The following is a 24,847-nucleotide window of genomic DNA, read 5'->3' as shown; positions in this document are numbered from 1 at the left end:
CTGCAGGGAGCCTGCTTCTCCCTCTGCCTGTGTCTCTGCCCCCGCCCCCCTCTCTCTCTGTGTGTCTCTCATGAATAAATAAATAAAATCTTAAAAAAAAAAAAAAGGAATTGTCAGTAGACATTGCTTTTGAATATCACAGGAACCACAAGAATCAAATAAAATGGAAGTTCAAATCTGGGTTTGCAAGGCTTAACAAATTGATATGATGTTTGAGGTAGCTTGATAGGTTGTAGATTTAAGACGTGGTTGCTCCAGGGGCGCCTGGGTGGCTCAGTCAGTTAAGTGTCCAACTCTTGGTTTTGACTCAGGTCATCATCTCTGAGTCTTGAGATCCAGCCCCACATCTGGGCTCTGCGCTCAGTGGGGAGTCTGCTTCCCCTCTTCCTCTGCTCTTCCCTGTTCCTCGTATACACTCTTTCTCTTTGAAATAAATAAATCAGAAAACAAAAAAAAAGATGTCCTTGCTCTATATTCACCATAGCCCGTCCTTAAGCCAGTATTGTGACTAGAGTATAGGATGTGCTGATTAGCCAGGCCTGAGCTGCTCACCTGCCTCTAGAACCAGGACATTGTGTCGGCCTCATTCAAATCACAACTGAGGGAAGACAGAGGTATTTTGTCAGAGGAAAATCAATATTCATCATTCACAGAATCAGGATAATGAAGGCAGAGCAAGTAAGCAAAACAGTGAATGTCCACTAAGACATCATACAAGCTTTACACGTGAACTTATGTGTTTTTAAGATATGAATTATATAAGTACACAGACATACACACTACATACATATACATGAACGTGAGCATGGCCACTATGTAAATTATATGTATAATAAAATATATACTTGCTTATGTATATGTAAATTATGTGTATAGCATAAATATAATATACTTACCTATTTCTACTCATAAAAAGTAGTGGAACACAAAATATTTAGTGATCCTGATTTTTCTACAAGGTCCTTTTCAGTCGGGTTTTATAACATTTTCGGCTTTGATTTCAGCACACAGGCGTACCTGAGATCTGATTAGATGAGACGCAAAACTTTGCCAAGGTGATTGGGAATGATTATGTTTCCTGGTGTGGCTCTTTGGAATAAAGGCCATCGACACAAAACGTATGCTTCCGTTTTGGGGTTTTGTGGAAAAAAGGAAATATTAAAGCAAGTGTATAATTCTTTCTAGCATTGGGAAAATAACATGTATCAGTAGTTTCTACGTAACTATTTAATTACTATGTTTTTCCTCTAAAGAGGAAAATTTATTTCCTTAAATAAAACGAAAGGAGTGCATTGTAATAAATAAGCAATTTTAACTACAGGGGAGATAGGGAAAAATTACTGTATGAACGTCTTTCACCGCAAAAATTTAAATGTGGAAGATCTTAAGTCAGTTAGAGAACTTGCATATGGGTTGTATATAACAGGTATTTCAGCTTTATTTGGCACTTAATGTGTTTGGATATCATTAAGAAGAGTCAAAGAATGCATGCAGATCTCATAATGTTTACTAGGCTTGCATGATGCTGTATTTATAATCAAATGTGCAGAGGTAGTAAAAGAAAATAATTTGCTTTAGGAGGGATAATGGTGTAGAGGAAAAAATTATTTTTAAATTAAAAAAACAAATGAAGAACCAGATTGGAATGAGACAACCCGTGCTCACACCCACCCATCACGGCCATCAGTGAACTATCCTGACTTTGGACTAGTTACAAGGGCTCAGTGTTCCTATTCGTAAAATAGATGAGTTCAATTCCAGTTCCTGATTCATAGTCCATAATGTTGACCGTATGATTGTGGACAAGTTAGGAACTTCTCGAGCTCAGCTTTTATATCTATACACTAGAGATAAGAATTTCGACTCCACAGAATTAATTAGAGTGAGGATTAAATTCCTAGTCTTAAAAAGCACTGTGGAAATACTAAAACATTATGTGGAAGTTAGTATTCCTTGCTAAAGAATATAATGTGTCCCTGGAAACAAAAAATTAACAAATGAAACTTCAAAGTGTTATGCGGTTTTAAGAAGCCAAAAATTTCGGAGGATTTAGCAAGTAACAAAAAATTATTACCAGAGTAATAATACAACATTTTTCAACATTCGTCTGGTCATATTACAGAGTGAGATTATCTAATGAATAATCTTTTGGAGCATAAGAAATTACTGTGAAGCATAGCAGAGTAAAGAAACCTTTATTATCTGATTTTATGTTTCTGTTGTAAGGAATGTAAGAGCAGCTTACTGAATAGTTCTGGAATTTGCCTTTTGGAAATGTTGTAAATTATTAATTAAATTTCTTGGTAGGACTATGCACATTCTCTAAGTATTCAGTGATTTTTTGGTAAGATATTTTTTCATAAAGGTGTCCATTTTTTCCAAGTTGTCAAATATGTCAGAGTAATTTATCTCATCCTCCATTTAATATCTGTAATACCTGTTATAATGGCCCTGTTTATCTTTATTCACGATGTTGATAGTATGAATTGTTATTTTCTGTACCATAGTTTTCTGCTCTTATTATTTCTTTCTGTGCAATTACTTTGAGTTTAATTTGCTCTTCTTTTTCCAGTTTCTTATGGTGAACATTAGATCACTCTTTAAAAATATTTCATCTTTCTAATATAAGCATTTATCTTTTATACACTGCTTTAGTTATATCAGTATTGACATGTTGTATTTTCATTTTCAGCTAATTCAAAATCTTTTTCAATTTTTCTATGATTTCTTCTTTGATTTATTAGTTACTTAAAATATCTGAAAACTTTGGCATTGCATTTTTAATTATCTTTCATCAGAGTATATATTTTGGAACATATTGCATCCAGAGTATTGTTTTGGAACATTTTTTTTAAATGCATAGAGAATTATATTATGGCCTGCCCTATTGTCTGACACAGTTAATGTTCCACGTACAGTTAGAGAAATGTGTTTTCTGCATTTTGGATGAAGTGTTCTATGAATGTTAATTAGGTAAGGCTGGTAAATCATATTCTTCAAATATTTTATATCTTACTTGATATTTTGTATAGTTATTTATTTTATTTTATTTTTTTAAGATTTTATTTATTTATTCATGAGAGACACACAGAGAGAGAGGCAGACACAGGCAGAGGGAAAAGCAGGCTCTATGCAGGGAGCCCGATGCAGGACTCGATCCCAGGACGCTGGGACCATGACCAGAGCCAAAGACAGATGCTCAACTACTGAGCCACCCAGGTGCCCCAATATTTTGTATATAGTTGTTCATCAGTTATGAGAATGGTGTGTTGAAATCTCCATCTATAACTATATTTGTTTCACTCTTGAGTCTCTTAAGATTTTAAGTACATACATTAACTTTGTTGCATATGACTTGATTTTTTTATTATGAAATATACCTCTTTGTCTCTAGTAATATTCTATATCATCAGATCATTTTTCTGTAATATAACTACTCAAGTTTTCTTATGTGAACTGAGGGTTTTTTTTTTTTTTGTCTTTATATTTAAAATACATTTCAGGGTATTTTAGGAGTTCAGTCAGTTAAGCGACTGACTCTCGATCTCAGCTCAGGTATTGATCTTAGGGTCCTGAGTTCAAGCCCATGCCCAGTGTGGAGCCTACAAAAAAAAGAAAGAAAGAAAAGAAAGAAAGAAAGAAAGAAAGAAAGAAAGAAAGAAAGAAAGAAAGAGAAAGGAAAGAGAGAAAGGGAGAAAGAGAGAAAGGGAGAAAGGGAGAGAGAGAGGAAAAGAGAAGAGAAGAGAGAAGAGAAGAGAAGAGAAGAGAAGAGAAGAGAAGAGAAGAGAAGAGAAGAGAAGAGAAGAGAAGAGAAGAGAAGAGAAGAGAAGAGAAGAGAAGAGAAGAGAGAGAAGAGAAGAGAAGAGAAGAGAAGAGAAGAGAAGAGAAGAGAAGAGAAGAGAAGAGAAGAGAAGAGAAGAGAAGAGAAGAGAAGAGAAGAGAAGAGAGAGAAGAGAAGAGAAGAGAAGAGAAGAGAAGAGAAGAGAAGAGAAGAGAAGAGAAGAGAAGAGAAGAGAAGAGAAAGAAGAGAAGAGAGAAAAGAACTCCCCTGTTCAAAACAGGTGCTCTTCTAGACTCTCTTAGTTGCATATTTACATAATTGAACAATCTCTTATTTTTAACTAATACTCTGTTTATATTCATTTAATCTAATCACGATATGGTTTGCTTCATGTCTCGTATTTCACTATTTGCTCTCTATTTCTACCATTTGAGCTGTTGTTCCTCTGTCCATTCATTCTTGCCCATTTTTTGGCGCCATTGTTGTTTTTCATCATTTTTCCCCCTCTACTTTGGAATATCTGCTGTATATATTTGAACTTGTTCTGTGTTACTCCAGTGACTATATTATCCACTCAAACTTTCCATATTGTACTTATAATTAGTGTGTACAACTTCATATAACAGAACAAAAGACCTTTTCGATAGTATCATTCATTTACCATGGCTATCCTTTGTGCTTCTGTTTCATATATTATTTTTACATATTCAAGTCCTGGAATGTAATGCAACAATTTTTTTTATCTTTAAAAAATAAGGAAAAAAGAGATAGCATTTTACATATATCTAAATATATGTTATTTCTGGACTTCCTCATTCTTACCTATAAATTTGCATTTTCATATTATTTCATTTCACTTTAGCATGAACAATCTATTTTCTCATGTGTGCTAGAACAGATCTCTGTTCAGGATTCTTTCAGGTTTTATTTATTTGAAAATATATTTATTAAAAAGGAGTGGGAGGCAAACCATAGTGACTCTTAACTATAGAGAACAAACTGAGGGTTGCTGGAGGGGAGATGGGTAGGGGGGTGGGCTAAATGAGTGATGGGCATTAAAGAGGACAGTTGTGATGAGCACTGGGTGTTACATGTAAGTGATGAATCCCTGAGCTCTACTCCTGAAACCAATATTACACTATATATTAACTAACTAGAATTTAAATATGAATTTATCTTTATTTTGCCCTTTTTGTGAAGGACATATTGGTAAATAACAAAACTCTGGATTGACAGTTTTATATTTTAGAGATATCGTTCCATTGTCTCTACTCTATTTTTGTTGAGAATCTGTCACTATTGAGATTTCTTTGTGTATGATGTTCCTACTTAAGATTTGCTTTTCTTTCAGCAGTTTGACTAGGATATGTCTAAATGTGGTTATTTTTGTATTTATCCTGCTTAAATTTGGTGGAGTTTCTAAAAAATGAGAATTTGTTTTTTAAACATATTTGCATTTTGCCATTGCTTTTTTTTTAGATTTAATTTTTGTCCTAATCTTTTTCTCTTATTCCTTTGGGACTCTAAATATGTTTGTTAGACAATTTGCTATGATACCATAGTTGCTAAATCCTTGTTAATATATTTCTTCAATAATTTTCTTTCCCTCAAGGATTATTTCTATTTATGTGTTCTCAATTTTACTACACATTCACTCTTTAGTAATCAAAATTGTGTATTTTTATTTCATATTGTAAGTTCTAGAATTTGTATTATTTCTGTTTTTGTAGTTTAAACTTCTCTGTGGTTATTATTATACTAATCTCAAAATCTGTGTTGCTTTGAATTCTGCTTCCACTGATTGCTTTTGTTTTTGATTATGGGTGTGTTTCCATGCTTCTTTATGTTTCTAATAATTATTTGCTTGATGTTGTGCTGGATACACTGTAAAGATTCTAAACTGTGTCTTCTTCCTTTAATGCGTGCTGAATTTTCCTCTGTAGATAGTTAAGTTACTGGTGGTTCTTTTCAGTGTTATCAGGCCCTATTGATTGATTGATTGTGAATCTGGGTCAGTCTGGGTCAGTTTTGTTCATAGTTCTAAGATACATCTCTTATCATAAGGCATGGTTGTTACTCAAAACCCTGACTTTTGTGAGTCTCAACTAAATACTTGAGGTGTTTGTAAAGTGCTGTTGGGGCTTCTCTATTCGGGTCAGATGAGAATTCTGATATCTGATAGTAGTTCAGTAGTTCAGTGTCTCTATTCCAGACTCACCTCAACTGCAAGTTAGTAGGACTAGGCCTTTCAGAGTCTGATCTGCATTTATGCAGCCCAGCCCTTGGCCAAGGACCCATGGCAAATCCCCTTGCAGTATTTTTGGGTGTTTCCTTTTCTTTTTTTGCAAAGCATATCCTCCTCCAGTACTATTTTCTACAAATCCTAGGAACTTAGAAAATCAAAACTCTGATTTCTACCTCCTCTGCTCAGTAGGACTATTGTTTTCCTAGTACTGTATCTCATTGTACCATGGTAGTTAAGATGCTCCCCTTGAGAAAGCTAGTGTGAGTATAGGCTTGCCTTCTGGGACCCCGCTCTTCCTATTTATCAATGCTTAAAAAGAGTCCTCTTATTTTTTTCCCCAAATTTCATATTTGCTTACAGTAGAAGGACAAGTCTCATACCAATCATTCCTTCATGCCTAGAAGCAAGATTCTCATGATTAATTATATTGAGTTAAATATAATGTTGGATGAGAAGATGTCTTTGAAAACCATATGTCTAATGTTACATACATACAGTGAGCAAGGAGAAGCTATGCCTTAGAAATCTTCGTTTAGCAATAGTTCTATAATGAGAGATAGTCATAAAAGAGGGACTAAATCGGGCCTTAAGTGCATCTGAATAAATTCACAGAGAAAACTATGTGTGGTAAAAAGAAACACATACTTAATCCCCTAGAAAATAAGAAATGCCGTTGATTTAAAAAGTTAGATGGAATTTAACTGAGTGGATTGGTTGGCCAGAGCAGATTCCTTCGTTAATATACAGCCAAATATGAAAATACTTTTAAAAAGACTTAAAATTTACACATTAAAGAATTGCATTGCTCATTATGAAAGACTTCTTCACTTTACAAGAGGATTAACTGAGGTCTCAGTACCCTGATGAAGTCCCAGTATAACTGCTTGCCAAAAGCAGATTTAAAACATATCTCCTGCATTTGGGTAAAGGGGAGCAGGACAACCATTCTGTTACTGCTTTTTCTATTTTTTTTTTTTTAATTTCATGTAAGTAGACCTAGTCCCAGGACAACTCACACAAACAGTGATGCTAGCAAAGAGGGAAATATAGCATTATTTCTAGGACAATCAGTATAGGATAGAAGAGGTCTCTGGGTCCTTTCTTCTTCTCCTTCTTAACGTTCAATTCCAGAGATCTTGCACTGCCTTCTCACCATTCCTGTGAACCAGAAGGATGACTTATCAAGAAAGTGGGGAATTCTGTAGGTCAAAGTCATTTAATACATATGACTCAGCTTAGAAGTACTGGAGAGTCTAGGATTTGTTTGTTTGCTTTTTTCTTGTTTGTTTGGTTGGTTGGTTTGGTATGGGGCACAGACACTTGTACTCTTATATCCCTCTTCTCTTTCTTAGGGTGTATTTGGAAAAAAAAATAAATAGCCTTAGTAGAGGAAGTTTCTTTGCAGAGAGGTTTCATTAGTAACACAACAAAAAATGAGTATGAAAATAGGAAATGCATTTGTGATGAACAACGCAAAACACCTTGTTTTGTTTTTAGTCTTTAACCCTCAGGCCTAGAGATGTCTGAAAAAAATAGTGATTGACTTAGAATATATATACGTAAAAATACAATATTTGGAGTATCTTCCACTTTCCTTAGTACTGAGTAAAGTAAGAAACGTCCCTCTGATTCTTCATGTATTTGTAGAGTTAGTGAGGAAGAGCAACATACAATGACAAAATAATATTGTGTCATATCGAGGCAATCCAGCACTTGTCCTAGACTCATAAAAGGGGACCACACTAAGTTTGTGGCAACTGATGGGCAGGGGAAAGTAGTTTAGAACGAAGTGATGGCCTCGATGGGTCTTAATAAAGTCCGGCACAGGTGAGTGAGTGAGAACACTTCAGATAAAGGGAGTAACAGGGAACATTATAAAGTCATATCAAGGAAAACCCCTGATTCTCTGTTTGGAGTACAATATGGAAGGTAAGGTACAGAGGAAGACTGTATTGAAAATATTACTGAGCATAGTTTCCTAGGAGTTTTGAGGCACTATACAAATTTGCAGCCAAGGAAGGTCATATTGGGAGAATGTATTGGAGGAAAATACACCTGAGAGCAAGGAATATACTTTGGAATCAAGATAATAAACCCTAAATAGAGCTCTGGTGCCTCTGTGTAATTTAGGTCCAATATCGGGATAGGGGAAGTAGTATAAAGAAATATATAGGAAGTGACATCTGTAGGATTTGGGGACTGACTCTTTTGGGGAGAAAAGAGAATCAAAAGTAACTGATGACTCCCAGGGTTGTAACTTTGGTGACTGAGTTGACGGAGGTAGGAGGAAATATACAGAAGGCTGGTCAGAGAGGAGGAACAGAAGTTTTGTGTGATTGACTTTGAAGTCCCCAAAGGAAACTGAGATGAGGACTCAGTGAAGAAGTCTATGCTGGAGATTTATATATATATATATATATATATATATATATATATATGACTCATAACCATATTAGATATGGTAAAAGTCATAAAAATGCTAAGTTTACCTTGGGAAGAAAAATACAGAATTTGAAAAGAGGAGGATCAAGGGACTCTAGACTCAAGAGACTAGGATCAAGAGACTCTAGAGGATATCACCATTTAGTATATAAGAGTGCAAAAGGAAATGCAGAAACAATGAAAACATAGCATTTTGAAGGAAAATAAATGGCAGGATAACCACAAAGGAGAAACTGAGTGGACTCCATGAAAACTAAAAACTTTTTGCTTGCAAATGGCACCATTAAGAAAGTGAAAAGATAACCCATGGATTGGGATAAAACATTTGTAAATCAGATATCTAACAAAAGAATCGCACCCATAATGTATAAAGAACACTTACAATCCAGATATCACAAATAACTCAAGTAAGATGGGAAAATAATTTGAATATACAAATCTCCAGAAATTGTACATGAATGCCCAACAGGCACATGAAAATGTGCTCAGTATGACTAATCAGCAGATAAATACAAACCAAAGCCACAATGAGATATCACTTTGCATCCCAAACAAAGGCTGTAATAATAAACTGAAAACACCAAGTGTTGGCAAAGCCATACAGAGATCAGCGTGTTCGTGTTGCCGGTAGGAATGAGCAATGGTGTGCGACAGTTTCTCAAAAACATTAATGGGTGTTATCCTATAATCCAGCAATTCCTCTCCTCGGTATATGCCCAAGGGGACTGGAAGCCGGGATTCATGTGGGAACTTTCATGTGAACGTGCAGAGCAGCATTAACGCAAATAGGAGAAACACGGAAACAATTCGAATAATGAACGGATAAGCACAATGTGGCACGTTCCTACGATGGAACATTACTCAGCAGTTAAAAGGATCGAAGTACTGATACATCCTGCGACATGGCTAAACCTTGAAACGGGAAAGAAACCAGTCACATAAGCCCACGCAGAGTAGGATTCAATTTATGTGAAGTGTCAGGAATTAGGCACATCTGTAGGGTCAGTAATTAGACTGTCAAGGGTTGGGAGAAAAGGCAAAAGCAGGGGAATAATGAGTGACTAGTGGGTATGGAGTTTCTCTTGGAGACATGAAAATGCTCTGGAGTTAGTGATTTTTTTTTTTTTTTTTAAAAATATCTGAGAGAGGGTATGAGCTGGGGGGATGGGGAAGCTCAGGGGAAGAAGAAGAAGCAGGCTCCCCACCTAGCAGGGAGCCCAACTCCAGCCCTATCCCAGGACTCTGTCCCAGGACTCAGGGACCAAGACCCCACCTGCAAACCCAAGACAGACAGTTGCTTAACCAACTTAGCCCCCTGGGCGTCCTGATAATGGTGATTTCATACCCTTGCTGAGTATATGAAAAAAACACTGACTTCCAACACTTTAAAATAGTGATGTCTTTGGTATCTCAGTGCTGTTTTTGTTTTTGGTTTTTTTTTTTTTTAAATAGCTCCTCCATCTCTCAATCTCAGCGTTTGACAGTAACTAGACTGTCGCTGTAACTGCACTGACTGTTGTGATTTTTTTTTTTTAATCCAGACTTGGGTATAGTTATTGCAAACAATGCTTGCTGAGCTGTGTTGGGACTCCAGACAAGTGGTTTCAGCTAAGTGAAACTGCTGTCTGTGCTGCTGCATGTTTAAAATTCATACACCGATTCTCTGAAGCCATAAAATCAATTCTGGATTTGAGTTTTCCCGTGACAGTGTGGACAGAGTGTCATGGGTGATGGAGGAGACTCACGCTCTTGTAATTCCCTAGGAAGAAAAGACTTCTGCTGAGCAGCAGATCTGTACTTGAATTCAGAATATAATACCTCAGTCCTCTAAACCTGCAGGAGTTTCCAAAATCTCACTTGGGCTCACCTTCCACATGTGCTTCCCTGATGCTTGCGTGTCCTCCTAGGGTCTGATGTGTGTGTGTGTGTGTTTTCCTGCTTGCAGAAAATGCACAAAGGCCAACAGTCCTTGTGGCTCTTTATTGGTAACCAGTAGAGGCACAGCGTAACTGCGAGACAGTCTAAACAAGCTTCATACGTACACTCCCTTTCTTGGTTGACAATCCACAGTTGTCTACTGTTTTATGTTGTACGACTATTAAGAAGTACATTCTAGGTTGGAGACTGTCTCTTTTCACATAGGTGTGTCAAATTTTTTTTTTCCCTGAAAAGAAATACTGTGAAGTGATACAGGCTGAATTTGGATGTTACCCACTACATAAGTGATGGAGGGACCTTGAGCGACGTGCCTGACTACTCTGACTCTGTCACTTCAAGTGCAAAAGAGAATAGAAATCATGACTTCATTCGGTTCCTATAATTAAGACCACAGGATAATGAACACACACCTAAACAAATGTGTGTTACAAATGTGTTATTCCTAGTGTATGTGTGGTTTTTTTTTTTTTTTTATTACCAAGTAGTCATGGTTTTTTGTGGAGTATGTAACTCAAATGATCACCTTCCAAACTGCTCAGGAAATCTGTTGTTAAATAATCTTGGCAGGAACAAGCTGAAATACATATTTTCCTTTGGAGTCAGGGTTCTGTTTTAGCAGATCATAGTGCAATTTTTCTTTGTAAATGGCATATAATTCACATGCGAGTTCACTTTTATATATGCCTGGTTATACCCGTTGTGGGTTCTATTGTCGAAGAGGCTGGTATCCGGTTTGCAAAAGTTATTACTCCTCTATTTCAGTAGCCTCGGGTCTTTTTTTTTTTTAATTAATTTTTTTTTAATTAATAGTAGCCTCGGGTCTTTTTTTTTTTTTTTTTTAATTTTTATTTATTTATGATAGTCACAGAGAGAGAGAGAGAGGCAGAGACATAGGCAGAGGGAGAAGCAGGCTCCATGCACCGGGAGCCCAACGTGGGATTCGATCCCGAGTCTCCAGGATCGCGCCCTGGGCCAAAGGCAAGCGCCAAACCACTGCGCCACCCAGGGATCCCTAGCCTCGGGTCTTAAGGCAATATCTGTTCTGTGTAAATGTCGTAAACTGTGGTTCCATTAAAAGCAGAAACAATCGGTGAAATTAGATGGTTAATTCTTTAAACTTGTATCCTCTTTAAGATAAAGCTTTATAACAGACATTTCCCCTACAGATCATGTTTCAAAAGTTAAAGGAGAGGGTCTCATCTCAATCTTGCTGTGTCTTGCCCCAGAAAAGATGGACTGTGAGCCGACCCCTCTAGCTAGGAGTTCCTGAGGCCTGCTTGACCTTTGCCCCAGGGCATCTTTGGCTCCTGCGGCCTTTATTAGCATCAGCTGGTGGTTGTCCCTGGACGACTTGAACTGGGTGCCCTGTTCCAGGCCACAGTAGGGTCTGCTTAGGATTTAAAAGAATCAAGTTCTTTGTTAAAAAAAAAAAAAAAAAAAAAAAAAAATCCAGCATGGGTTTCACGTTACCTGGTTTCTGTAATAGGGACGATATTAGTGGGTATCTCTTAGGATAGATCCGGTGAGGATCAAGGGTAACAATGTATGAAGAGGCTTATGGACATTTAAGCCACACGCACTTGTGGAGGATGAGCAGCGAGTCCCCTGGGGGCCTGGACTTGAACCTCGGTGGGTGAGCTGGCTGCTCTCCAGCACGGCTGTCACGACAACATATCACTTTGTATGAGTTTTTATTTCCCTAGTTTTTCAAGATGGAGCTTAAACGTCCGATGTCGACTGCGGGACACCCGGAAAATAGAGAACAACGAAATGACGGTGCCTGCCGCCCCGGGACCGCGCCTCCGCGCTGAGGACCGCGTCCTGCCGGCTGCACCCCGGGGGCCTCGCACCGGGAGCACCGGGAGAGCCGGGCCAGGCGGGCGCACCGCTGGGGGGGGGGGCTCCAGCCCCGCTGCCCGCCCGCCCCGCTGCCCGCCCGCCCCGCTGCCCGCCCGCCCCGCTGCCCGCCCGCCCCGCTGCCCGCCCGCCCCACTGCGCCCCCGGTCCCCGCCCCGCCTCCTCCGCCCCGCCCCGCCCCGCCTCTCCTCGCCCCTGGCCCCCGCCTCCTCCGTCCCGCGCCGCGACCAGGGCGCGCAGTGCAGCCGCCGCCCGCGTCCCGCCAGTCCTGATGCGCCTCCAAGCAGCCCCCCGTCCCGGACCCCCCCGTCCTGGAGCCCTCCCCCCCCGTCCCGGAGCCCCCCCGTCCCGGAGCGCCCCCTGTCCCGGAGACCCCCGTGTCCTGGAGCGCCCCCCCCCCGTGTCCCGGAGCCCCCCCTGTCCTGGAGCGCCCCCCCCCCGTCCCGGAGCCCCCCCCGTCCCGGAGCGCCACCCCCGTCCCGGAGCCCCCCCGTGTCCCGGAGCCCCCCCGTCCCGGACCCCCCCGTCCTGGAGCGCCCCCGTGTCCCGGAGCCCCCCAGTCCTGGAGCCCCCCCCCGTCCCGGAGACCCCCCCGTCCCGGAGCCCCCCCTGTCCTGGAGCGCCCCCCCCCGTGTCCCGGAGCCCCCCAGTCCTGGAGCCCTCCCCCCCCCGTGTCCCGGAGCCCCCCCGTCCCGGAGCCCTCCCCCCCGTGTCCCGGAGCCCCCCAGTCCTGGAGCCCCCCCCGTCCCGGAGCGCCCCCGTGTCCCGGAGCCCCCCAGTCCTGGAGCCCTCCCCCCTCCGTGTCCCGGAGCCCCCCCAGTCCTGGAGCCCCCCCCCCGTCCCGGAGCCCCCCCCCCGTCCCGGAGCGCCCCCTGTCCCGGACCGCGCTCCCGGGGCACCTGCCCGCCCTGCGCGGGGACCCGCCTCGCATCCCGCCCGCGCGCAGATCCCTGCGGGGAGGTCCGACTCCGTGGGGCGCCCCCACTCGTGTCCGTGGGCTCCTTCCCCCGTGTCTGTGGGCTCTCCCCACACCCGTGTCCGCGGGTCGCCCCGCCCGTGTCCGTGGTCCCCTCCCCTCCCTCCTCCCTCCTCGCCCCTCCCCTCTCCCCCCTCCCCTCCGCTCCCTCCTCCCCCCTCCCCTCCCCTCCCTCCTCCCCGCGGGGGGGGCAGCCGGGGGCGGGGGTGCGGGGTGCGGGGTGCGGGGTGCGGGGTGCGGGGGTGCCGGGGGCCGGGTGCGGGGTGCGGGGGTGCCGGGGGCCGGGAGCCGGGGCCGGGGCCGGGGCCGGGGCCGTGGGGCGGCGGCGGCCTGCGCAGCGGCGGGCGTCCCGGGCGGGCCCCGGGTGCGGTGACATCACCGCCCGCCTCCCCGCCCGGTGCTGCCTCCGCGAGGCGCGTCGGTTGGGCCGTTTGCCCGCGTCCGCCGCCGCCAGGGCTGGTCCGGCCGGGCTCGGAGCCGGCAGCGCGGAGCGACGGGACCCGGAGGAGGAGCGAGGCGCGGGCGGGCGGCGCGGGCGGGAGCCCCCGGCGGCGGCATGAGGCTCAGCCCCGCGCACTACCTGCTGCCGCTGCTGCCGGCGCTGGTGCTCGGCGCCAGGTGAGTCCCGAGCGGGGCCCGGCCCGGCCCGGCCCGACCCGCCCCGGCCCGGCCGCCTGCCGCCCCCCGCCCCGCCGACGGCTGCCCGGACGGTCCCCGCGGGGCCCCGAGCGCGCAGGGGAGGGCAGGAGGGGCAGGAGGGGCAGGAGGGGCAGGAGGGGCAGGAGGGGCACCTGCCGCCGGGCGCGGTCCGTACGGGGAGGGGGCGCCCGACCGCGGGGAGGATGACCCGGCAGGACGCGGAGCCTGGCGCAAAACTTCGGGACTTGGGCGACGGCCTGCGGGGGGCTGGGCCGGCTTCCAGGAGGCGGCGTCCGCGGCGCGGGGCCCCGGGGCGGAGGGAAGTTGGAAGCGGACCTTGCGGGAGTGGCGGGGTGGCCCGGCCGGGACCGGCTGCGGACCCTGGGGACCCCGGAGACCCCGGCTGCAGACCCCCAGCTGCAGACCCCCAGCTGCAGAGCCCCAGCTGCAGACCCTGCAGACCCCCAGCTGCAGACCCCGGGGACCCCCAGCTGCAGACCCTGCAGAGCCCCAGCTGCAGACCCCGGGGACCCCGGGGAGGGACGCCGCGGGGCCGACAGGAGTCGGGTGCGTCTCCGCAGTTGGTCCGGCCCAGGGTGGGCGACGGCCCCGCCTCGTCCCCCCGCAGAGCCGCACAGAGCAGGTCTGTGTCCGGCCCGAGCCCGCGCCCCGGGCGCCCGGGCATCCTCTTGGCAGCCACCCCCTTGCCTCGGCCGCCCTCGAACAAAACAGCCCTGGCAGCGGGAGGCTCAGTGAATGGAAACATTATCTGCCCGGGGGCGGGGGCGTCGGACGGGAAGGAGGAGGGGAAGCAGAAGCAGGGTCGGCCCCACTCTGAGACCGTCGGCGGGGACGGAGCTGCCAGGTTCCCGCTGCCCAGCCCGGTCCGCGCGCGCATCCTCCCTCCCGCTCTTCCAACCAGACTTTCCCTTTCCCAGCGGGGACCCTGTGATTGAGCCCTAATCGGTCGGTGAACTTAGCCTTTCCTTGCAGACAAAGCCCGGGTGACTTTCCCAGACTGAAGTGGAGTATGAGGGTCTGTTTGTTTATTTATTTATTTATTTATTCATTTATTTATTTATCAATTTATCTGTTTGCTGATGCTGAGGGTTTCTTGTCACTTCGGTTCACAAAACGCAGGTGGTTGCACGATCACTCCACTTCCCGGTGCTGGAGCGACTACAGACCCCGCTGCAATATCCCTGGTTGACTCTAGATGACTCCATGCAAATTGTGCATCAGTCCTTGAAGGGTCTTGCCGCTCGCCCTGAGCTCTCCTGTGTTGTAGTTTGGTGCTCGTAATTTCTTGAGAAAGGAGATTCTCGACGTTTGCACACTTAAGTGGGTGCTTGTCATCCTCTGCACAAAGGAATACATTTTTAAGCGATAGGAACCCAGCCCACAATGATTTTTTTTTTTTAAAAGACAGTGAAAATCTCTAGTGTTCCAAAAGTGCATTTGCTTTATAAGGATGCCATGCGTATACTTTAAGCGACTCAGGAAGCTGTACAGGCTCTAGCTTCTAAAAGTTTTAGTGTTGGTTACATAATACAGAGAGCCATCATCTTTCCTTTTATGGTACTGTCAGGTTTTTTTTTTTTGTTTGTTTTTTGGTAGTGTCAATTTTTATTAGGATGACATTTTAAAATAGTCAACGCGTTTGTTACGACAACAATTAGAAGTAGTCATTCCTAGTTTCCTTTAGACGTGAAACTTCTGCAGTTTTTACGGAGGTAAAAACTTAGGTCGAGTCTTTTCCATTTTCCTTCTGGCACAAGAAGCCCGACCACAAGAGCATGTTGGGCTTAAAAAAGTGAGACTTTCCGTCATCAGTGGCCTGTCTCGTTGTGATTCCTCTGTGGCAATGTATTTTACTGGATATCCAGATTACCTTGTGACAGCGGATGTAACAATGAATATGGTGCTGCCAAATATATCATTTTGCAAGATTCTGTTTTACTGGTTTCTAACAGAAGGCCATTGTCTTGGTGATATTTAGGATTTCTTAGAGGCATATGGTTCATGTGCAAGCTAGAACCTAAAGAGGTTTGTAAGAACAGTTGCATTAGTAGAGCTGAGCTTCTTGTCCTGCTGAGAAAAAAGAAAAAAAAAAAAAAAAAAAACTGTGGCACAGCCCTGAGCACCTGTGACAGTGGGTTTTCTGGCCAAAGACTTTTTGTCAGTGTCTTAGTCAGGGGGTCTTGTGTGTGTGGAGCAAATGGCATCTCACATGCTCGGATCATGCTGAAAGCATTAGCAGAGGGTGGCAGTTACTAGATATTCTTGGAGCCTTTGGATGTTGTCATTTTTATTGTCAAGCTGTTTTCAAAGTGTGATCAATGTGGATCTGAGGCTCTTAATGCAAATATATATATATTTGAACATCACTTACTCTGGGCATAGCTCTTTAATGCCACACTGCTCTCGCTCCAAAGTTCAGTTTTGTTCTATAGCAAAAGGATGTGTTCACTAAAACACATGCTGCAATTAGAGAAAGACAGTTATTATATAATAGTTGTCTATCCACAGGGATGAAAACCCTAAAGCAATTTTGCCTTTGAAATATGAATTTTTGGATAGCTTTCTGATTTTGCTTGCTCTTCGCCTTCATATTTTCATGACAACTCTGGATGTGGAAGCCCCCAAATTCCACGATTTTCACCATAGTGAACAGCATCGATGCCCCTTCAATCAGAGTTACTTTGTCTGGAAAAAAAAAAAAAAAAAACCTTGAGTATTCACCATCAACAATAACCAATAGTTGTTTTACTGGTAAATGCCATAGAGTCAAAAAGAGCTATTTAATTTTCTGTATATGGCCCCTCCTGTTTAGAAAGTGCATACAAATTCAAAACATCAGGTTAATGTTATGAATAATGAAGCTGATGCCTAAACCCATTTAACCTGTGCACAAATAAATGTGATCAAAGAAAGCAAACATATGTTGCTTTAATGGCTTTGGAGGAGAATGACTGTACTTTTTAAAGAGCTTTCTTCTGTAGAAGTATTAAATTGCCATTCCAAGGCAGCCAGCAATTCACTTCAGAAAGGAGTAGTATAGGTATTGAAAGGAATAGTAGGGTGAAAAAATCTTTAGAAGTTCTTGGTGAAAAGGGACTCATGGAGTGCTGGAGAAGGCTTGTGCTTTAGTCTGCTGAACCTCTGTTCCTTTATGCTGTGATTCTGCTCTTGATGCCTTTGGTTTATTGAGTTTTAAATGACTTAATGGGGAGAGAAACATGGCAGGGGAGGAGTGAAGGTCTACTGACTTCTGGTGGTTCTCCATCAAGCAAGAGCTTTAAGCAGATGGGGGCTTCTGGTCCTCTCAATAGGAGTCACCTTCGAGGTCTCTCCTGGGCCCTCTGATCAGCAGTCATACCACATGTTTACTTTGGAATCTAATTTTAGGTGACACTATATATTGAAGATGCTCTGGGCTCTTCTTTGCTCTGAGCCTTCATCTAAACCTCAGAATTTGGTTGATGCGTAGGATCAAGTAAAGACTAGAATCACAATAGAAGCACAATAAGCATCTTTTTGAAAAAAAAATTAAGCAAATGAATTTTATGTAGGGAGTGATCTTCCTTAAGTATCTCTCCAAACTGTGATGAGGGAATTGTGGGTTTGTTTTCCCAAGCCCAGCACAGAGTGAGTCTTGCTACACACGCTTTTGTATCGCCTTACGTACAGTACATTCCTTTGGGATAAGGATTGCACTCTGCTGTGTCCTCAGGCTAGAGATAGGTCTTTTCTAGGCTAAGACGATAATAACAGACACATTTTTGACTTTTCACATTTCCAGATCCGGACCTCAGCTGCCTATTTCCAGTAGCAATTTTTAAAATGACTTGTTTGGGGATTATCTTTGTGGATTAAGTTCCCCTCATGACTGATGAGAGACCCCTCAAACATTTATGGTTTGGTCAGAGTGGTCCCAGACCAAACTGCACGTAAGTGGAAGGAGAACGTGACCTACCCACCGGGAAGCAAACATTACTGGAACCGCTGAGGGGTACGTGGTTGTAACTATGCCGTGTTTTCTCAAGAGTGTCTTGACAGCACTTGTGCGTGGCATATGTGCTTGAGAGCCTGTTTTTGACTGATCTCTAAAGGAAATCCCTTTAATAAATAGGGCCAAATCATTTAACCTGATTAAACAGTTATTTAATACTTTGTTCTCCGGAAAAGAAAAAAAAATCTCCATTGAAACCTCATAACCTTTGGAAGTTGTCTTCGGTGTTTTCATTATCACACTTCTAGAAGGGAGCCTGAAATGTGTCAGGCGTCAGGACGGTAAGATATTAGCTACAGACGTATGTCCTCATAATCTGGTCCTGTTTGGAAATACGGTTAGGACAAAATTGGATAAATACCAACAAAATTTTAAAGTTCTAGATATGAATGGAAAAAAGAGTGAGTGATGCCAGGGCAGGGGTATTAGAAGAAACGTCCACTTTCAAGGACAATGAGAGAAGTAATATTTTGTAATAAACTTTCACATCCTCCAGCACTCGCTAACTGTGTGATGTTAGGTAAATTGCTTTTCTGTTTTTCTCATGTAGGAAGTAGGACCACTTGTAGAAACTACCTGGAAGGCAAGGACTGAATGAGTTTATTTAGGAAAAGAGTTTGCATGTTTCTTGGAACAGAGCAAGTGATGAGGGGGGCTTAGCCTGTGCAGTTATTTTGGTTATGTTCACAAAATTTAGGTATCTGTGATTGATCGGGACATAGCAAAATAAAGGAAACTTGGATACAAGTCAAACGAGTGACAGAAAATTAACAAGAATTACAGTTTTCATCCGAAAGAAAGAAAAATACTGGCAAAGAAAAGAGGAAGCATCGGAAGCAATGGGGGTTACCTCGTAACTAAGCCTGGTTGTTTCAAGAGTGTTTTGGTGGCAAAGTGCCTGCGTGGTGCTGTGCACTTGGCAAAAACCATGAGGAATTGTGGTATTTAATCATTTAGAATATGATTTTGCAGAAAAGTACATATTTAGCTACCTGTATATCTCTTTAAAATTTCATGGTGTATATAGCACATACATAATATGAAATCACAGCCGCGAGCACAGGTGCCAGTAAAAGGGTGCTTTGAACCTGCGTAAGCACGGCTGCTGTAAAGCCTCCTACGACTTTATTTTCTATTTGCCAATTGATTTCATAACCTGCTAACAAGCTATGAAATACTTTTAAGTTTTCTAAATATTTAACACGGATTTTTTTTTTTTTCTACCGCTGAGAATAATTTGAAAACCAGTGCTATAGAAGAAACTCAACTCTGTCTGGTTAATCATCACACGAAGGGGTTATCCCTACCCTAGTTTGGAAAATGACTTGAGAGATCATCTAGTTTTAACTAGTTTGCACATATTTTATCATAAACTTTTCATAGTTTTGCCAAGAAATTCTGAATATCAAATGAGGATTTTTTTTTTTTGCCATAGATTATTGTGTGTGTGTACGTGTGTGTGTGTTTGAACGTGCATTGAAGTCTGTTAATCTCATGAATCATAGAAAAGGGTATGATTTGCCGCTATTGGGAGATATAAGGCAGAGATCACGTTCAGTCTGCATCAAATAAAGGACGTGTTTGCTGGGACAGCTAAGAACTTTGCTCCATAATTGTAGGAGGCAAAAAAAAGTATCAAAATAAAGCATCACATTCAGATACAAGCTGAAGGTCACCCAAGCAGGCAGTGCGCCCGCCCTGAGAGTGCCTTCATAGCCTGACACTAGGAGACTTCATTGTACCAAGGTAGTGGTTGCACTGCAGTGATGTCTGACTTGTTTGGTGTTGCTTTTCAAGTCTTCTAATCTCCTCTGTACTTTAAAGAGTTTGTTATTGGGAAACACGCTGTGAATATAAGGTTGCGTTCTAGTTTAAAGGCCTTCGTCTTAGATTTTTCTTGATTAATTAATTAATCAATTTTTACTTATTTATTCATGAGAGACACAGGGGCAGAGACGCAGGCAGAGGGAGACAGAGGGACACAGGCTCCCCCGCAGGGAGATCCCAGGACCCTGGAATCATGACCTGAGCCAAAGGTCAACCACTGGATCATGCCCCACCGCTGAGCCACCCAGGGACCCCTACAGCCTTTCATTGTAGAGATGACATAAGTGAGGCCCAAAGGGACAGACTCATCTAAGGCCACAGGGGGAAAGCAGGACAAGGACTTTGAATTTTCCCCAATATTCTTTATCCTGTGACTGCTTCCCATGACACAGCTCTGCTGTAATCAGGCCATATTTGTACAGTTGGCCCTTACAATATATCCAGAATTATTCCAGTTCCTGCGGGGCGGGAAGTAGTGCTATAACATTCTCCAAGCACGCGTACTCACGGTAGAACAGCAGGCTACAGTCCAAGGAAATTACAACAATGTGGAGTGAAACACCAGGTATTTGCCTATATTCAGTTTTTTTTTTTTTTTTTTTTTTTTTGAAGACTGAGCTGGCTGAAAAAGAGATTACAGGTCATTTTCAAAACCCAAAGCAGTCATTAATGAGTTCTCACCTTTGCACACCATTTACCTCTCAAGCAATACACCTCTAATGGTGCCTGTTGATTTTCCAGTTCTGCTGGGAGGTGTTATTGTTGGTGTCTTTGGCATCTTTTCATTGAAACTATTTCCTATGAACGTAGTTCCTAGCTAGGCATTTGCCTCCGTATTCCTCTCCTATTACGTTTATGCTGTAATTCCGTGGTGCTGTTCAGTGGGAAACATACTTGACAATCTTACAAAGATCAGTCCCTAAATATATTCACATTGCACTTTGAGGGTGAGCACACATTTCATTTCGTTTAGGTCGTCTCTACATTTTCGTCATAGCCAATGAACAACTTATAGGGCACTTTAGGGTCAGGTGGTCATAGATTGTATCCGACATGGACACGTCCATCATTTAGGGTTATTAGGATTAAAAGAAATGTACTGAAGTGCTATCTCAGTGCACAAAGCTGGACTTTCAAGTCTTTAAGAGATCCTAAGACATGATAGCTAGTACTCTAGGTGGAGACTACAGTTTAGTGTGTTGTTGATTTTATTTATTTATTTATTTATTTATTTATTTATTTATTTATTTATTGTGTGTGTTGATTTTATATTGGGTACCTCAAGCAATCGACATTCAATGGTTTTATTAAAAGTCAAAATAAATTCCTTAAATGAACTGATTGGTATCGCTGAAATAATAGTAACATTTATTTTCTGAAAAGATTTTGTGGGGTGGGAGGGTGGGTAGGCGGGGGGAGGGTATTAAGCCCAGTGACTGATCCTTGGGGGAAGAAAGGGAACTAAAACATGCAATGAATGACTTGCTGTCTTCCAAAATAGTCCTGGCTGCTGAGCTCGGGTATCGGTAGGAGCTATTGCAGATTCCGGACCAGCCTTCCTCTCACATCCTTATAGAAGATGTGACTTCCTCCTGCCTAGCCTCCAGAGGATTATTAGGGTTTCTAATTTCCTGTCCTTCAAACTAATATTCAGAACACTCTGAGCAGAAGCACTTGGTGAGCAGGGTTTACAGGAAGTATTTGCCCTGTCGGATGGGTTAACCCAAAGAACACGAACTCAGACTTTGGATTAGCCTCACCAGCTACGTGACTTAATGTCAGTTAACAACTCTTAGCCCCATTTTCCTCATCAATAGAAAAGGAAGAGACCAAAGTAAAAGCCAATTCTGGGCCAACCTAACCAGCCCCAGTTAGCAACACTGATTTGAACACCTGGAACGTCCCCAAGAAGACGTCCCCAGGATGGCCTCACCTAGTTTCTATTTTGGGTCTGAAAGCTCCAAATCATGTTGCTCATAAGTTATACTTTAAATTATGTACTAAAATTATATTACCATAATATGTTAATGCCTTTACAGGAAGTTCATTTTTCAATTTACCTGAAGATGACAGAACCAAAGAGGTCTGTCTTCGATTAGAACAGTGTAATGACCACAATCCGTTTTGACAAGTTGAGTGTTCTGGGCTCTAATAATTCAATGTTCTTTTTTTTTTAAGATTTTATTTATTTACTCAGGAGAGACACACAGACACAGGCAAAGGGAGAAGCAGGCTCCCTGAGGGGGGCCCAGTGTGGGACTTAATCCCAGGACCCCGGGGTCACGACCTGAGCCAAAGACAGATGCTCAACCACAGCCACCCAGGCATCCCGATAATTCAGTGTTCTCACATGGGGAAAGGTTGGTCATGACTTCCCCAGAATGATGGAGAAGCGGGGTGGGATGGCAAAGGGAAACAGAAAAGCCTAACCCACTAGGACCCTTGGGGATCCCTGGGTGGCTCAGCGGTTTGGTGCCTGCCTGCAGCCTGGGGTGTGATCCTGGAGACCCGGGATGGAGTCCCACGTCGGGCTCCCTGCGTGGAGCCTGCTTCTCCCTCTGCCTGGGTCTCTGCCTCTCTCTCTCTCTCTCTCTCTCTCTCTCTGTGTCTCCCACAAATAAATGAATAAAATCTTTAAAAAAATAAAGGACTCTGAATGGTGTGTGTGTGTGGACACAGAGGGTGACAGTGCAGAGGAAAGTCCCCGGTTACTAGCCTTCCTGTTTTCAGCATTGTTTTTTTTTCTGTTCTTGTTATTTTGTCTTTAAAATTCTCTAATGCTTCAGTCACTCATTGGTTTCTTTGCAGTGAACTAAGGGGTTAACATCGGGCAGGAAAGAGGGGGAAAGTCTGAATCCTAAAGGAAACAAGACAATGTGTGAAAAATCAAAGTGACATGTTGGCAAGAGGCAGATATGGCTGAAGAAGCTTTATATTGTTGAGACCATGTGGCTTTTTCCTTCAGATGCTACAAAGTGAAATGTGGGCTCATCCTACAGATAAGTTCATGTGAAAATGGGGCAAACTTTTCTTTTTCTGACACTACAATTTGGAAAAACATTGAAAGGTCCCAAATCCCTTTTGTGTGTCCTATATATCTCTCTTTCAGTCGATCCATTTATACAACCTGTAAGGTACAGACCCAGCCAGTATTCTTGAGGACTAATTAATTAACGGTTAACCCTTCCTTGCAGCCCGTTTTACTTGTACGCTCTCATCATGAGGGAGACGGAGTGTAGGACTCCTTAAATGATTAGCCTACATCCTCCCCGCTAGGAAGCCGTTAGAGCCGAACTCCTTTATTCTGAGAATTGCTTTATGAACGAATCTGCAGCACTGGCCGCAGGATTTAATTTCTATATAAATACACGATGAAGAAAAATAACGTATGCTACAAATAAGAATGCCCAAACTAAACCATGTTGGCAAGTAACTGTTCTCATGAGATATGGGGTAGGACACATTAAAAATATTCTTGGGGCACCTGGGTGGCTCAGCCGGTTAGACATCTGCCTTCGGCCCAGGCCCTGATCCCCGGGCCCTGGGATGGAGCCCCGCATCCAGCCATCCGGGCTCTGCGCTCATCGGGGAGTCTGCTTCTCCCTCTCCCTCTGTCCCTCCCTGGCCTGTGCTCTCTCTCTCTCTCTCTCTCTCAAGTAAATAAAAAAATCTTTAAAAAAAATATTCTTAAAATTACACCTGAAAGGAGTTTGTCATGTATCAAATATACCTCAATTAGAAAATAGTAAAATCAAAAAAAAAAAAAAAAGAAAAAATCAAAAGATAAAAATCATCTATTAAAAATAACTTCTTAAATCGGCCCAAGAAATTCATGAGCTTGAAGACCAGCCAAATTGGGGCCTTTATAACAAATAACAACAGTTTGCCAGTTAATAATCGTATTCCTCTGTGGAAAGCATGTCTTTAGATCAGTGTTTCTCAAAGTATACTCCTTAGTGTACCTAAATTAGAATGCCCTGGGATGTTGTAAAAAGGCAACGTCCTGCTCCCTGCCGTAGATATGCTAGATTCGATTCCCTGAGGAAGTGGCCAAGGAATCAGGGGCTTCCCGTGCACAGGAAAGCTTGGAAACCACTGGTCCAGTATTTGAGAACAATAGAGTCTAGAACACTTTGAAATCGTCATCATTTATTCAGCAGGAACATCTACTTAAGTCGGGAAGATGGAAATATGGTTTGGCAACAACAACAACAACAAAACCTACTATTTTTACACACACACATATATATATAATATTTTATTTATTTGAGAGAGAGAGCTTGAGCCTGGGCCAGGGGAAGGGGAGGGCAGGGCAGGGCGAGGGAGAAGCAGATCCCGCTGAGCAGCGAGCCCAAAGCAGGGCTCCATCCCAGGAGCTGGGATCATGACCCGAGCGGAAGGCGGACACCCCACCTACTGAGCCACTCAGGCTCCCCGACATGTATATAGATTTAATTTAACTAAGTATCTTGTCATATATCAAGCTGCATTTATCCATCAAGTTATATGAGAATAATCTGCTTCATTAAAAAAAAAAATTGCAGAGGGCTGCAAACGCTGGGGAGAGCGGTCGAGCTAAGTGACCCAACACTGTGTTACGTGCATCTATCAGGGACCATACCCTAGGAAGCCCTAAAGAGTGAAGTGAAGTCTTAGAAACTCTGAAAAGAGTGAAAACTTAACTCCACATCCTGCCCCACGTTTATGGCTTCAAGTTGCCTGACAGAGATGTGACGATAAACCAAGACCTACTACATATGAGGCTCTACAAATGCTTCTTGTTTTCTGCGTGGGGCCGAAAATCAGAATTTTCAGATGAAGTAGAAGTATTATTTATCCTAGCAAAAAAAGTCTTTTTTTTTTGTTTTGCAAAAAAGGTTTTAATTTACCCCCCTGCCCCCCGCCTCCACCGCTCCCATCACACACACCCCCACCCCCCACCACCTGCCTTAGCAGCACTTGGTTTTACCTGATGCAGGAAAAACAATTTTGTGGTTTGGCTTTCTGGATTAAGCAGAATGTGCAGCCGTGCCAGCCGTATTGTCTCTGTTCTTTTCCCCTCTGCGCTTTCGGTTCTCCTGCAAGAACAAAGGAACCAAAAGATGATGTGATGGTAGGTAGCAGCTAAGC

At 43.5% G+C, this 24,847-nt stretch overlaps 1 protein-coding gene across 2 annotated transcripts in view; it reads left to right on the top strand.

The window, feature by feature from the left end:
- Window positions 1-13,665: 13,665 nt before the first annotated feature.
- Window positions 13,666-24,847, top strand: part of LUZP2 (leucine zipper protein 2) — a 477,600-nt gene continuing 466,418 nt past the window's right edge. For both annotated transcript variants that reach the window (XM_041730695.1, XM_041730696.1), the window contains exon 1: window positions 13,666-13,857. In XM_041730695.1, the coding sequence (XP_041586629.1) occupies window positions 13,796-13,857 (62 nt within the window). In that variant the 5' untranslated portion in view covers window positions 13,666-13,795. The remainder of the gene's footprint in view (window positions 13,858-24,847) is intronic.

The sequence above is a fragment of the Vulpes lagopus genome, chromosome 15, assembly GCF_018345385.1.
Source record: "Vulpes lagopus strain Blue_001 chromosome 15, ASM1834538v1, whole genome shotgun sequence".
NCBI classification, from domain to species: Eukaryota; Metazoa; Chordata; class Mammalia; order Carnivora; family Canidae; genus Vulpes; species Vulpes lagopus.
The sequence above is the reverse complement of the archived record's forward strand: the minus strand, read 5'-3'. Positions and strand labels throughout refer to the sequence as shown.